General features: G+C 46.2%; 1 protein-coding gene across 1 annotated transcript in view; it reads right to left on the bottom strand.

Moving 5' to 3' along the window:
* The window catches only part of ASS1 (argininosuccinate synthase 1), a 115,850-nt gene that overhangs the window by 45,619 nt on the left and 53,812 nt on the right, over window positions 1-16,419 (bottom strand). Inside the window, exons 9-10 of the mRNA XM_084821334.1 lie at window positions 9,080-9,170; window positions 3,025-3,109 (exon numbers count right to left, since the gene is read on the bottom strand). Of these exons, the coding sequence (XP_084677460.1) occupies window positions 3,025-3,109; window positions 9,080-9,170 (176 nt within the window). The remainder of the gene's footprint in view (window positions 1-3,024; window positions 3,110-9,079; window positions 9,171-16,419) is intronic.

Below are 16,419 nucleotides of genomic sequence, written 5' to 3'. Positions count from 1 at the left end.
CCTCATTGGAACATAGGGAGCTAGCTCAGTATTGCCTGAAGACTGGCAGCGGCTCTCCAGGGTGTCAGAGGGGGCATTTCCTGACCTTGCCAAGAGATGGCAGGGTAGAACTTGGGACCTTCTGAATGCAAAGCATATGCTCTAGCACTGAGCTACAGCCCTTCTCCTAAAGCGCAGGAAAACGCTTTCTAACAAGTCAGAACATTGGTCCTTCTGGTCCAGTGTTGTCTACACTGATTGGCAGCGGCTCTCCATTGTTTCAGGTGGGGGTCTTTCCCAGTCCTGCCTGGAGATGCCAGATGTTGAACCTGGAGCCTTCTCCACACAAAGCAAGTGCTCTTCCTCCGAGCTATGCCCCCTTCCCACTCATAATACTGGAACTTGGGGTCACCAAGTGAAGTTGAATGGCAGTATGTTCAGGACGGAAAAAAATAGGCACTCATTCATAGGGATGTCGGAGAAATCCACAATGGAACCAAATGAGTTCAGTTGTTCATGAATCGGACCTGCCGATTCTGCGGCAAAACGGCTTTTCCCCTGTCGGGCAGATTCCACATACTTGCGAACTGTTTTGCTCACTTTCCCGAATTTTCACCGTAGAAAAATATGCATTTTTTTTTAAAAAATGCACATTTCCCCCACAGGCTAAAGCGTGAAAATGCACATGGGGGGGGTGCGCGTTTTCGCACTTACGAATTTGGAAACAAAAGAAATCCAATTCCATAGCTGGGCAGACGACGGAACGAAAGACATTTGACAATCCCTGAAACACAGATGGATGTTACACAGTCTGTACATTCCTAGTCACTCAAACCATAATAATTATTACGATATTGAATTATTAATTGTTGCAATGTATGAGGGTGACGGTTGTAGAAGGGTTTAAAGCAGGATTAGACGAATTTGAGGAGGAGAGTTTCTATCCATGGTTATTAGCCACAATTGTTAAATGGAACCTCCACATTCCAAGGTAGTATATCCTCTGAATACCAGCTTGAGGGGACAAATGGCAAAGGCCATTAATGGAGATGGGCGAATCTGTCAGTTTTGCTTTCTCCTGTATTCCAATTCTTAAAAGCTCAAGGTCTTTCTCTTCTGAATATGACGAACGTTGCAAACTTTGGTAAACTCTTATCAATGAAGTGAAACGAAATTCTCAGCCATCTGCACCAGCCAGATCCAGTAGGTACAGTTTTTCCCAGTGCGAAGTAGAACATGATTTACCTGCCTACAATGTCGCTATTAAAGATGAGGAGTTGTCAGGAGCGCCCTAGCAGCCTCTTTCAGTAGACTCCAATAGCCAACTCAAGACACAGACGAAAGGATTCTTTTCGAGGCTTTAATCCTTTTACAACTTAATGACTCTTTCAGATGCTAATCACCAGCAACTAAGCAATGAACAGCAGAGTAGCCTATGCTCCGGGTAGGCAGTTGGTCCCCGTTTGAAGGAGGGTCACTTGAAGACCCTGAACTTATGGGCTAGGGAGAGATCCTCCCTCTTTCCCTTGGGTCCACAGGAGGTGGCCGTTGCTTGCGCGCCAAACAGGTGCTACACCTCCTTTCCGCGCCCTCCATCGCTCGTCGCTCCCTGCGTCTGCGTCGAGCATCTAGCAAGCCCCCCTCCAGCGCTCTCTCACTGCTAGGATCACTATCTATCTCAGGAATGCTGGCAGGAGGAGTCTCTGCCAGCTGCTGTGCCTGTGAGGGATGAGCTGGCTCCTCTCCCATGGATGGCTGATCCTCCTCAGAATCAGAACTGCTCTGGGGTTCTATCGGCTCAGTTTCCACCCTGACAGGAGTCTGTCAAAAAAAAACTGGTGGGAACCCTAATTCAGCACTAACATGGATGAATACTCAAAGGGATACAAACTAGTGTAGTGCCAAAAATTTCTCCCACATTTTTCCTCATTTAATTTGATACAAAAGCAACGGCTTTCGAAAAGAAATTCAAAGGAGGAGAAATTTTGGAGAAATTCTCAAGGGTTGGGTGTGGGGTTCTTGGGCTCACCTTACTTGTGAGGTGGCTGAGGAGTGTGCATGAGTGTCCTGTTTGTCATTGTACAATAAACTCTGTGGCCTCCTGTGCTTCCTGTACTTCAGTTAAAGCCATCATGGGGAAGAAATCATGAGGCAATTTCCTCCCATGGGGCTTTTTCAGGTCAGAAAGTGCAGGTGGCCTGGGAGGCTGCAGAGCAACGTGAAGATGTGTGAGAGGGAGAGAAAACACACACAGCGCCCTCGGCCATCTCTCAGTGATTAGGTAAGCTCAAAATACCACCAAAAGAAATGCAAAATTCTGCCTCAAAAATGTAGAAGTCTCAAAGCAGTTGATGGTGTTGCCGCTTAGAGAAGCAGTACAATAAACCAAAAACCCTTAGGAAAAAAGAAGGAAGCTGTGCTACAACCCCTGCCAATAGTGTGCCCTATCTGTGAGAAACTGTCAGAGAATTCCTTCTCCCCTAGGAGAAATTTGGTGAAATTGTCTCCCCAATTCCTCTGCCCACAAATAGGCTGGAGAATTTTGAGAGGCCCTTTGTGCACACCTCTAATTCAAACCCAGACTTTTAAAAGCAAAGCACTCAGAGCCCTGGGCCTGGATGGACGAATCTTTCAGTTTTGGTTTCTCCCACATTTGCATTTTTTAATCCGTGTTCTTTTTTTCCCCTGAATATGGACAACTTCTCAAATGTTGGTAAATTCTTATCGAAACCAAACTGAGACGAAATTCTCTAGCCATCAACCCCTTATTGTCCCGGTTGTGAGCTTCCGAGAGGTATATGTTTGAAACAACCCTGGCCATGGTTGGACCCAGCAAGGAAGTATTTATTTATTTGATAGCTTTACAGTAAAGGGAATTTTGGAAGGAGCGTGTTGTCATGCAGCACTAGGAAAATCTGCAGACAGATCCAACCCTGGCATGACTTACCAGGAAGTTCTCCTTCACAAGCCTTACCGGAATTGAACAGGAGGTTTGCAAGAGCACAGACATGGGGCTGTATGTCTGTGCTCCACCAGAAAACTTACGCAATTTCATTCAGGTAAACGAAGAGCTCCAGGGGTGAATGGCGAGCGGTCGCATCCTTCACATTAGTGACCTTGATGGGGACACCTGCCGGGAGAGAGAAAAGCTACATAGAGATGGCAAAACGGGGCCCCAGGAAGCAAAGGAGTGGGTTGGCGTGGGTACGGGGAACCGGACTTTGAATCACCTTATTAATGTCAAGAGTGCCTCTTTAAAACATCACCTCTAAACACATTAAATAGACCTGACAGATATGAACTCTAAATAACTTCTTAAAAAGGCACGGCTAAGCTGCTTCGCTCAGAAGGCTTCAAAAAAGAAAAAGAGGGGGGGGGAAACGTCGCACAATATGAGGTTGGGGTGGGGGGAAGCCTCGAGAGAAAAGAGATTTTTTTGTTGTTTAAAAAAAAGGCAATAAAAGTTCCCCACTCCCACATACAACTGCCCCCTTCTCACCCGCCCCTGTTCCCCTCTTTTTTAGGAGCTTGAAATTGCGGCTAAGGCCTCGACTAATTAAATTTCACGCTTGCCAATTGTCTTCGGGCCTAGCACCTTCTGTTCCACCAGTCACCGAGGCTGGGCCTAACAAACAACCCAACATCCAAAAGGAGAGGGAAGGGGAAAGGGCGGGAAGGCCGAGGTGCCGGCAAGGCACCACACACTGGCCCTGTAATGTCTGTTCAGCGGACAAACACCACACATGTTCCCAGTTAACCGCCTGACAAGAGTGAATAGGGGCCCTGTCTCAGGCCTTTTTGCAGCCTAAGCGTGGGGAGTGGCTCCATGAATTAATTATTACACCTATTTCTCTCTTTTTTCCCCCCCCTTAAAAAAAAAGGGGGCAGAGGGTGACAAGGAAAGAAGAGGGGAACCTTGAGGGGGAAGGCTGGAGGTGGTGACTAAATAGAAAGAAGCATTTTTTCCCCCCTTGAGCAGTGTGAAATGAGCAATAAATGTATACGGAAACAGACACAGGGGATGGGGGTGGGTGGGTGGGAGGGGGATGATGGCTGTGGGGGACCCACAAAAGAAAAGGAAAAAGCCCGTTCGTTCGGGAGGCTAATCTCTCTTCCATCTGCCCTCCTCATTACCATATAGAGCTTTATCAATCGCTAATCAGGACTCAATGGCTGCCTTTCGGGTCTTTACTACAAAGGGCCACTGTTGTAGCCAAGGGATTTTGTCAGCTTCCTCATCCTAAACCCCTTTATATATTTTATTTCATTTCATTTTTTTAAAGGTGGGCTGGAAGACTTGGGAGTTTATAAATTTGGCTGTAAATGACTATTAAATGTAAGCCCCTGCGATAATGAACCCTAAGTCTTTCTCGCTCACATGGAGAGCACCCCCCCCCCGTGTCATCTCCCCTCTTCGCATTCTATTGTCGTCTTTCGCCTGGCTATCAGACGGAGCTCGCCTGGCAAAGCACAGGCATTGTCTGAGAAAGCTGCTTATCCCTTTTAAAATAGTTAATAATTAGATTAGAACTTCAAATAAATTAAGTCGGGGATAAAACGAGGATGTGTGTGCTGGCAAAGGGAGGGGTAGCGGGCCTTGTGTCTTCCTCACTCTAAAGGCAGAGAGTGAGTTATTCAACCTCACCGGGTCTCTCCGAGTTCTCCTATAGGGAAGTTGGATACGCACACAGGCCAAGACGGAGAACCTATGCATGGGCTTTTGTTTATACCCACTAATTAATTTATTTGAGGTTTTATTCAAGTTATTAACGATGTTGGGAAGGATGAACAGCTGTCGTGGACTATGTCCATGCTTTGGGAGACAAAACGTATCTAGTGGCCCAGCAGAAGACGCCAAGAGGAGTTGCCGAAAGCCAAAGACAAAATGAGGGATGGGGCTCACAGTGAAGTCTTGGGAAATCGCCACATTTTCAGCTAAAAATGGCCTGAAGAAATACTTTCTGGAGTGTTCTACGGCTATATTTGGAATGCTTGTACACAGGCATTCTGGTCACCTCAAAGAGAATATAGTTGTGGTGGAAGAGGTTCACAAAAGGTACCAGCATGATTGAGGTGATAAGACACCTTCCCAACAAGGAAAGGCTAAAGGGGGGCGGTCGTTAAGTTTGGGGGGAGGCAGCTGATCAGGGACATGATGGAGGTTTATAAAATTTCAAATCATGTGGAGTTTTTTTTTTAATCCATTCTTCTGACACTAGAAATCAATGTCACCCAATTAAATTGAGCATCTTTAGGCTGGGGACAAACACAAATAAAAAGGCCCATTTCACAGAATGCAAAAGGAGGCACGGCGTTGCTTCTTGAGGGACGGCAGCTCCGTTAGAGTTTGTTGATTGGGACGCAGGGATAGGGTTCTTCGTCTTCCCAGGTGGGGCGACACATTCTCTTTTAGTCGGTTTGGCGGGGTTGTATTGTTAAGGCTCCCTGACGGGAAGCTAAAGGCTTTGGAGCTTTTGCCGGGTCTGTTTGCAAAAGGTTTCGTACGCACCTCAGGTCTGAAGAGCCACTGATCATAAATAGCCTTGGTCATGGTGACTCTGTTTTTAGGTGGTACAAGATGGCGAACGACTGGCCTCAGGCTTCAGGAGTACCCAGGCTTGCCCAAATGTTAAAAAAGAACTTGCCTGCCCAGCCATCTCAACTGTCTGTTCAGCCGACAGCTCATCTGTTTCCACAGGCAGAGAATGCCAAACCAATGTTTTCACCTGCAGAAACGCCTGACAATTCGAGCTTAGCATCTAAGGTGACCATGCAAAAGGAATGGATGCATTTCGCTGCCATAAGAAAGGGTGATGACTTAGAACCAGGGGTACAAAACCTCAGGCCTGGGGGGCAAATCTGCCTTTCCTGGGGTCCCAATCCAACCTTCCAGTGTTTCCCAGTTCCCATACTCCCTTCCCCCTGACCACAGAGCATTTGGCAATGTCCCAGGTTCTGTGCCGGTTTTTCCCCATTCTAAAAGGTTAAAATGCCTCTCCTAAGCGGGCAGTAAGCTCCTTAAGCCACAATATGCTAATATTTTTGGAATTTCTGGCCCCACCCCTTTGGCCCCTTCCACCACTGGAATTCTACCCACAAGAGCATCTCAGAAATAGGATTTGGCCCTCAGGCGGAAAGAGGTTGGATTATGGGACACATTTGCAGAGCCTAGCTCTATCAATGGCTATTTGCTATTAGCCGTGATGTCTGAATGGAACCTCCATGTTCAGAGGCAGTGTACCCGTGAATGCCAGTTACTGGGGACAAAGTACAAGGGAGACTTGTTGCCTTCGTGACTTGCTTCTGTGCTTTCTGGTGGAACTAGGTGAACTATTGGACTGATCCAGCAAGGGTTGTGTTTGATAGTAAAGAACAGGCTGGAAACCATAGTCAGCATAATGAGTAGATTAACCAATGAAAGCTCATTATTGGAGTAGTCTGCTTGATGACCTACAGCTGGATATGTTAACAAACTCTAGTGAAAGCACATAAGAACATCAGAAGGGCCTTGCTGGATCAGACCAAGGGTCCATCTCGTCCAGCATTCTGTTCACACAGTGGCCAACCAGCTGTCCATGGGAATCCACAAGCAGGGCATGATGCAATAGCACCCTCTGCCCATGTTCCCCAGCAACTGGTGTACTCAGGCATACTACCTCTGATACTGGAGGTAGCATATAGCCATCAAGACGAGTAGCCATGGATAGCCTTTTCCTCCAGGAATTTGTCCAGCCTTGGATGAGCTTGCTCTCATTTTCATTTGTTACCTGTCATATTTTGAAGGGACAAAGCGCACATTTTTATATGCATTTTTCAAAAGTACACGCTTTCCCCCATTGAGTGCGAAAATGTGTATATATTTTTAAATGCACGTTTCAAAGTGTGCATTTTTTTTAAAAAACAAACAAACAAACACATTTTTGCACAATGTCACAAGTTTGGGAATGTGTGAACATTTTTCAAATAAATGCACTCCTGTTCTGGGTTGTGAATGGGGCAGATTCAAATTCTTTGCGAACCGAACTGAAATGCTCGTACATCCCTGCCAGCAAATGTCATTCAGGAATCTATTTTTTAAAATAGAGCAATTGGGGGAGAGGGAGGCCTGCATTTAGTGATAAGAACATCAGAAGAGCCCTGCTGGATCAGATCAAGGGTCCATCAAGTCCAGCATTCTGTTCGCACAGTGGCCACCCAGCTGCCCACGGGAAACCCACAAGCACGACATGAGTGCAATGACACCCTCCCACCCATGTGCCCCAGTAACAGCTGTACAGCAACCCTAACACACTGTTGGTCCTCAGAGGCATATAGGAGGTTGTATATACTCATCACCACTCTGGAATCTGTTTAGACGTGGAGCGCTATATAAATGTTGTAAATAAATAAATCATGACTAGTAGCCATCAATAGTCTCATCCTCCATGAATTTGACTAGCCCCCTTTTAAAGCCATCGAACTAAGCTAGTGCCCATCTCCAGAGGCATTGCTGGGCCTGGGCCCATGGGGCCCCAAATCTATTTTCCAGGGACCCAATCTATTCCACGGAGCCCTAAGTGTCCCTTTCTACCTATGAAAGAGTTTGTTTTTCTCAACTGCCATGTAGGAGATTATTTTCAAGGGAAACTGCAGCTGGGAAGGGAAGGAGGAGGTTGGTGGCTGCAATGTCAGTGGGGCAGTGAATGCACTCTGGGTTTCAGTCAGAACCAGTCAGAACTAAAGGGGTTACCCAAGGTGCGACGAATCCGCTCCGCATTTCAGTCAGAACCAGTCAAAACTCTAAAGGAGCTATCCAAGGTGCTGAACCCACTTTGGGGATAGGGTTCAGCACTTTGGATAGCTCCTTTAAAATTCTGGCTGGTTCTGACTGAAATCCAGAGCAGATTCACTGCACCACTGAAATAGGAGCCACCAGCCTTCACGGCTCCGTACAGGCTGCAACAGGAACACACCCCAAATACCGCCACCCCCTGCATAGCAATTAAACTTAGAAAAAAGTGTTCCCATTGATGCCAATGGGAGGGTTTTTTCAAATTTAATTGCCAGGCAGAGGGGATTTCCTAGGGGATTGCAGCTGGGGAGAGAAGATTTAACCCTCCCCTCCCTGGATGCTGTAGCCTCCCAAAATCCCTGCCCCACATGGCAATTAACCTTTTGGGCTTGGGCTCCTAATCTTTTAAGTGCCTAGCAATGTCCCTAGCCATCATCACATCTTGTAGAAGCAAATATATTTATTTATCATACTTTTATACTGCTTGATATATTAAAATCCCTAGCAGCTATTCCATAAGTTAACTATGCAATGCATGAAAGAAGACTTCGTGTTGTCCGTCCTGAATCTCCCACCACCTCCATTGCGTGACCCCGCATTCTAGTATTGAGAGAGTGAGAAAAAACAAACAAACCATCTCTCTATCCACTTTCTCCACACTATGCATCCTTTTATATCATGTCCCCATCTTAGGGCACAATCCTATGGCTGCTAGACAGCAGCGAGATGGCCATAGGACGGTTCGGTTTCCGGGAACTGACCTTGGCGCCCAAGCTCCAAGGTCTGTTCCTGGAAAACGGCCTCCCCGCCACTCCCCAGCCACCTCGTAGGTGGCATGGATCACCCCTGGGCTCCATGCTCAGAACAGCAGCACAGAGCAGGGCAAAAGGGGGCGTTCCCAGGGGCCAGGAGCACAGAAGTGCTGGTATGATGCTTCCCATGTGCCATCCAGCCTCCCCCCACCCCTGCTCTGAAGTCCTGCAGCTAGACAGCCAAAATTGGCCATCTAGCCACGAATGCAGGGCGGCTGAAGCATGGAGAAGATCTGCTCCGCGCTCCGCCCACCCTGCATTGGATAGGCAGTTGACTCTGAGTTTGGAGGCGGCCAACTGTCCCCATAGGATTGCACCCTTAGTGGTCATTTTTCTAACTAAAAAGCCCCGATTGTAAGGAAGGTACTTCCAGAAGCCCTGGCCATTTTGGTTGTTCTTTTCTGCACCATTTCCATCTGTACCGTATCTTTCTTTTTTTTGAGACGTGGCCATCAGTACTGCACACAATTTCTCCAACTGTGGTTGCACCATAGTATTGCAAGAAGACTCCCCTTACCCTTCTTGAATTCAATCTCTAAGACATCTGGGGTGTCTGGAGCTGTAGCAGGATCTTTTGTCTTCGTATAAAGGCCAGGGGGGGGCTGGTTCTATAAGAAAAGTAGAGAAGGGAGGAAAGTTAAATAAGATGCTGATGATTCTGAATGCACGTAAGAGTTAAACAAAATTGGAGAACATCCAGAATGATCCAATGGAATAAAGAGACAAAGTCTCAGGATGTTGGGAAAATACATATGGTTTTATTCCACATATCTCATGGGCTACTTCTTGGAATAAAACCACATATATTTTTTCACCATCCTGAGATTGGGTCTCTTTATTCCTCTGAATGCACATAACCTAAGGCCATGAGCTGGGAGTGAAGAGAGAGCAGTGCAGACAATTTGAAATCTTTTCCATCACAGTCAATATCAATATACCAATGATTATTATTATTACTATTATTACTATTATTATTATTATTTTGACCCAGGGCAAGCTCTGAAAACTGGCTCTGCAAGTTGCTAAAGTGATCATTCTCAACTAGGAAAAAGCTGGCTGTGGAAGGCACCTACGGGCTAGTACCTGTAACGTCGCTAACACACATACAACTCACCCCACCCCCTGGCAGAGTTGTACAACAATTTCCCTATAATATTGGCAAGGTCTTTTTGCCCTAGCAAACTGATAATAGATGTATAAATGAATAAATGCACCTGTGCTATGTTAAAAATAGGGAGACAGGCTAACCAGGGTTCAACCTTCAAATTTCAAAGCCAGCCTCACACTGTGGGTGAAGAACCCACTGTGACTACTCTTTAAAGAGGTACTGAACCTCTTTCAACCCAAGGGCCGCATTCCATTTCGGAAAAGATTTGGGGGGCCAGAAATACCAGCCTATATTAGTTTAAACCTCTTATTGCAAGTAACTAAGCTTTAGGAGAGGCATTTAACTGCATAACTGCAAATGTGGCTTGATGATCCAGTGCACCCATCATATTTCTATGGTCCCATTGTCTATTTCGAACTAAGGGAACAAGCTTCTAGTCTTCATGACCGAAGAGATAAGTTGTCAAAGCCAAAGTCAGTCAACACCTGCTGATGGCGGTGAGAACAGCAGACGTTTGGAAGCAGATTCTGTTAGCCCGATGCAGAAGATTTCTGTCCTTCACACAGTTTCCTGCACAAATGTCCTGTGTTACTGCCTACCCTTATCTGAATTTCTCACCAGACATGCAGGTTCTGAATTGACTGGTCTCTTTCCGAACTGGAACTAATCCATTAGGAAACTGGTGTGGCGTACTATTGTAAGCCATCTTGCAAGAGGATTTTTATGGAACTCCATTCCAACAGAGATTATGGCCCCATCATTGCAAGCCTTTGAACGGGCATTAAAAAGACCAATTTGTTCCAAGTTGCTTTTTCTTGATAAGTATATTTTGCTGCTGTTAATCTGGTGCTGGTGTTTTTTATTTGTTTAAAAGATATTGTGCCAAGTTGGGCATTGCTATTTATTGCTGTTGCTGTTCTGTTGCTATTTTATTGTTATTGGGTTGGCGCTAGGATCTACCTTCCATGAGAGAAGAGGACCTTTCATGAGAGGAAGGGCTGTGGTCATAGAAGATCCCGCCGCCCAATTTGGGGGGATCTTCCCTACACCTCCACAGCTCCCCCATTCCGCAGGGTCTCCTGACTCTCTACGTAGCATTTTCAGGGGCTGGAGGGGTTGCCATGGGAAGGAGAGGTGGGGAAGTCCACTTCTGTCAGCACAGTTGATCCAGTGTAAATCTGGATCCATCGATTCCTACGGCTGTCCTTTATGCTGATGTATATTGGGGTGGTTGTGTGTTTGGTTTTTTTTAATTATATTTATATAATGAAAGCCATCTTGTGAAGGCTTGTACACATCTTTTGAGACAAGAACAGCATCACAAATTTAGAAGTGTGCAGCCCAAAGGATAACTGCATTCTGATCCGCTTATGAGTCAATGAAGTGCGACTTCGGGTTAGCCCCTCAAAAATGCAGACAGGACAATTCCTCTAGCATCTCTACCATTTTGCATCCCCTGCAATACCCCAGTTCTAATGTTATTCCAGGGCACTGTGGGGAGAAATGGCAGATGCCACACACCATACTGCAGAAAACAGTAACAGAATCATAGAATCTTAGGGTTGGAAGGGCCTACAAGGCCATCGAGTCCAGCCCCCTGCTCAACGCAGGAATCCAAGTCAGAGCATCCCTGACAGGTGGCTGTCCAGCCTCATCTTGAATGCCTCCAGTGTGGGAGAGCCCACCACCTCCCTGGGTAACTGGTTCCATTGTCATATTGCTCTAACAGTCAGGAAGTTTTTCCTGATGTTCAGACGGAATCTGGCTTCCTGTAACTTGAGCCCATTATTCCGTGTCCTGCACTCTGGGATGATCAAGAAGACATCCTGGCCTTCCTGTCTCCGACAACCTTTCAAGTCCTTGAAGAGCACTATCCTGTCTCCCCTCAGTCTTCTCTTCTCAAGGCTAAACATGCCCAGTTCTTTCAGTCTCCCCTCATAGGGCTTTGTTTCCAGTCCCCTGATCATCTTTGTTGCCCTCCTCTGAACCCTCTCCAGTTTGTTTGCATCCTGCTTAAAATGTGGTGCCTGGAACTGGACACAGTACTCCAGATGAGGCCTAACCAGTGCTGAGTAGAATACTTCTGCAAAAAGTATTCTCTGCAGTCAGAGAATACTTCTGCAAAATGGCTGCCTTGGGGCAACGGTGACCAAACAAGGACATTCTCAGTCATTTTCCCATAAATGTATATATACTCTTGACATTTTTGGTTCAGCTCTATGGATCATAACATCCAGAACACTGTACTCAAGAGACGTTGCGATGGCCAGTAGCAGATAAAGAGAGGGGATCAGTTAAATATCTGGAAAATGCATCTAATTCTAGCAACTAGCCATGAGAGCTGGAAGCAAAACCTTCATCATCAGAATTTGTTTGCCTTTGAGATACCAGATGCTGAGACTGAACAAAGTGGGGATGAGACTGAACTGTGTCTCTGTAAACATCAGGTATCTGTAACATCTGGCCGGCCAGCCTCCATGAAGAAACAAAATTGGGGTGGTCATGTGTCCTGCTTTACTGAGGACAGTCCCCTAGTTGAAAGCATTCTGTATTTGAAGGGCTGATGATCCAATTCTGGTTTAAAGACAAGGAAGGGAAGTGGTGGAGACCTTGAAGTTGCCCATCCAGAGTGAGAACCTGGACAGGCAGTGCACAGGTAACCTGGTCACTTCCCCACTATGGTGACATGCATTGCATTTGTATGTGAATAATTATAGCCATGATTTCTAAATGTGCATTGATACATATGCAAATTAGCACATGCAAATTTCATGCAAATCTGTGCTCTCTTTTGCAGGGGATGGGGACGGTGCATCTTCTCTTTGGTGATGTATAAGCGGCCACCCTAAACAGAATGCCAAGGTGGAGGAACCAACAAATTCATCCAGCAATGGCATTTCCCATGTGATAGCTTGTTCCCTGTTATGTTTGCTGTGGCTTCACCAAAGCAGACACAGCAGGGATCAAGCTACCTGCACCGAAGCAACCTGAAGTTGGGTGGTTGCATATGATATGACCAGCCCTACTTTAAGAACCAAGGCCCACCCAGCATTCTGTCTCCAAAATGGGTCAGATGGATGTCTCTGGGCATGGTCCGAAGGCACATGAGGCAGCCAACTTGCTGAAGCTGAGCAGGTATGGGTCTGGTCGGTGCTTGGAGGGGAGACCACCTGGGAACCACATGTAGCCACCTTGCGTTCCACAATGGAAGAACGGTGGGGTATAAATGTAATGTAATGAATAAAAACCAAAATGGCAGTTGAACCCTTGGATTCCAAAATGTAATGAATAAAAATAAAAGTGTCAGCAGGGGTTGAACTTGACAGTCTACACCAGCCTCCCCCAACCTGTAGCCCTCCAGATGTCTTGAACTACAAGCATACTGGCTGGGGATGAAGTGAATTGGAGTCCAAACACCAGTGGAGGCTGGTGGCTCCAATGTCAGTGGGGCAGTGAATCCGCTCTGGGTTTCAATCAGAACTGGTCAGAACTCTAAAGGAGCTACCCACCTTTGCACCTTGGATAGCTCCTTTAGCGTTCTGACTGGTTCTGACCAAACCCCGAAAAGGATTCACCACCCCACTGACATCAGAGCCTCCACTGCCAAACATCTGGTAGGTTGGAGAACCACCATCTTGTTTGTCCCCAACGTCTGGCACTCAGGGAGGCACACAGCCTGTGCAAACGGAGGTTCCATGGAGCTACAGTGGCTTTCCTTCGCCACCTCACATTGCTTAGTTATATGTGTATTTATTACATGCACACACAACTTCTTGCACCTTTTAAACCTACCCTAAAAGCCTAAGAGTGCACAGGCAGCAAAAAAAGAGAAAAGAGCCCACTGAGGAGAGAGAGAGAGTTTTGCCGCCTTCACAAAAGGAGAATGCCAGAAGGCCTGGGAACAAAGGGCCAGGAAAATCAGACAATTTTTTCCCCTCAACTTGATCTCATCTTTTTCTTTGACGCCCCCACAGTTGGAGATAGAATAGCTATGGAGGAACAAGTCAGGCAGGAAAAAAAGTGTGACTTTGGCAGGGAGAAAAAGACAGAGACAGGCAGAGCCCAGCCGTGGAGAGAGAGACACACAGCCGTGGAGAAATGGGGTTTATTCTGCACTGACCGAAAAACTAATGACTAGCCGTGACCTCAGCAGGTGCTCCTGTCGACCGCGCTTTCTGACGGTGTCGCCAAGGTTAATACACCCAGGGGGAAAATAGAGGAACAAAGCAAAAACCCATTTCAAAACACATCAACCTCTGTGTGTGTGTGTGTGTGTGTGTATGTGTGTATGTATGTATGTATGTATATATATATATATATATATATATATATATATATATATATATATCCCCTCACCAGATTTTATAGCACAGGGGTGTCTTATCTCTTAAAGCCGGCCCGGTGGAAAAACGGATGCATTCCCATAATTAGCTCATGCCTCAGGCACTTCTGATGAGTTTCCACATTTGGAGGCATGCAATAAGTGAGGGGCAGGGAGTAGAGGTGAGGCAACAATTTAGTTCTTTAAAAAAATACGGGGGAGAAGGGAGTCTCTTTGGGAAGTGGAAATAAATGCCTTCTTCTGTACATTAGCTTTGCAATTTAGCAGAATCCTGCTCTTACTTGCAAACCCTCCCCTCCCAACTCATCGTGTACAATGATGGGATGAAAGGTCAAATCCATATCTTCTAGGCCCAAATGCAGAACTGTACATTTTGTATAATTGCTGGTGGATGCCATTTTGAGCTAGGGTGTCCAGGTGTCCTCTTTTACCAAGGACAGTCCTCTATTTGAAGGGCTGCTGGAGTAGTGTTCTCTCTTTTGAAGGCATACTCTGTTTCAAGGCTGTCTGGTCCAAGTGTGGTATAAAGAACCATCCAAAGGAAAAGCTGGGCCTTGAAGCTGCCCATCAACAGGTAGGCCTACAGGTCACCTGGTCTCAGTCTTCTATGCTATGGTGAGATGTACTTTATTTCTATTTAAATTATAATCAGTATTTCTAAATTTGCATCTGTATATATAAATTAGCACGGGCAAATTTTATGCAACTTTATGCTGTGAAGGTTTGAGTCCTACAGAGGCAAGGAAAAGAAAAATGGTCAGGCTTAGAGCCCTGAATTTTTTTGTTGGGAGGGAATATCCCTGAGAGGAATGGTTTCATTTCCCTGGTTAAGTTTCAGTTTCATTTCCCCAGTTAAGTTTCATTTCTTCAGGTTTGAAGCAGTACTTTCGGTTCTGAGGGAGGAGGGTACATAAAGAAAGGGAGAAAGCCAGTAAAAGCAGATTCAGGGAGACGGGAGCCTGAGGAGGGAGCAAAAAGAAGCCTGGAGAAGTCTAAGGACAGTTAGGGTAAAGGAATTTGCATTTTGCAACTTTTATTTTCTCTTAATACCTTTTGTATCACTGAGCTCTATTCTGTATACACCTTTAGTTGTGATTTGCTTGCTTTAATTTACCAGTAAACTGTTGTGGTTAAACCCTGTGTCTAGAGTGTCAGTCACCCTGTGTCTACAGCCTAAACCCCACATTACTGGAAAGGTGAAGGTAAAAGAAGGAAGGTGGGACTCTTAAGGAGGCAAGAGATCCTTAGGGAGTTGCTCAGGGGGCCCAGTTCATAAGGGCAACCCTGACATATGCATACAAATGTTATGCATACACATGTTATGCTCTTTTATCCCCTTTGGGGGTGATGCGTGTCCTCTTTTGTTGGTGATTCACAAGTGTTCACCATAGCTGCAGGCATGGAAGCTGCAGAAATGGCAGGAGAAGCAACAGTTGGCCCAGGTTTGCATCAACTCCACTAGGGAGTCAATAGCACGCTTGGAGTATCCGAGAGGCTGTCAAGTGGAAAACGGCAAAGACTGGTCTTTACTGCCCCAAGAGGGCAGGACTAGATCTAAGGGGCAGAAGTTGCCGAAGGGCAGGTTTTGGTTGAATACGAGGAGAAATGTCCTGACAGGAAGAGCAGTTTGGCAATGAGACCAATTACACGGAGCAGCGGTGCCCTCTCCCTCACTGTAGAGCTTCAAGCGCTCGTTCTGCATTTCCTGCATCAAGCAGGGTGTTGGCCTTGATGGCCTACAAGCCCCCACTCTGGGGTGGCCATGTGTCCTCTCTTACAGAGGACTGTTCTCTATTTGAATGGTTACCAGAGGACTGTCCTCTATTTTGAAGGCATCCTCTGTTTGAAGGACTGTCCAGTCCATGGCTGGTTTAAAGAGAAAGAACCATAGGAAGGAAGACCTGGAAGGTGACCCTCAGCAGCAGTTGGGCAGAGCAGGCCTACAAAGGTTACCAGCTTACAGTCTTCCGCACTGTGGTGAGATGTACTGTATTTCTATTTTACTTATAATAATGACTAAATTGGCACACGTATGTATAAGTTAGTGCATGCAAATTTGATGCAAATCAGTGTCCTTGTTTTTGGTGATGCATTTCCTCTCTGAGGCTGATTCGTAAGTGGACACTGTACCTCCCACTCTTGATTCTGTGAAAAGGTGGTAGTGATGTTGGTACCAGGCAAACCTCTCTAGGAAAGGCATTCCATAAATGAGGTGCTACAGCTGAGAAAGCTCTCCTCCCTCCCTCCCTCTCTCTGGTTGCCACCTATCTCACCTCAGATGGTGGGGACACCTGGATGTCATCTCCAAAGCTGCCGTCAGTACATGACCAAGTTTATATAGAAGCAAGTATTCTATCAGATACCTAGGTCCCAAGTTACACACAGTTCTAGGTGATTATCACTTTGA

The sequence above is a fragment of the Heloderma suspectum genome, chromosome 14, assembly GCF_057233095.1.
Source record: "Heloderma suspectum isolate Gila_16-S chromosome 14, 16-S_ref, whole genome shotgun sequence".
NCBI classification, from domain to species: Eukaryota; Metazoa; Chordata; class Lepidosauria; order Squamata; family Helodermatidae; genus Heloderma; species Heloderma suspectum.
The sequence above is the reverse complement of the archived record's forward strand: the minus strand, read 5'-3'. Positions and strand labels throughout refer to the sequence as shown.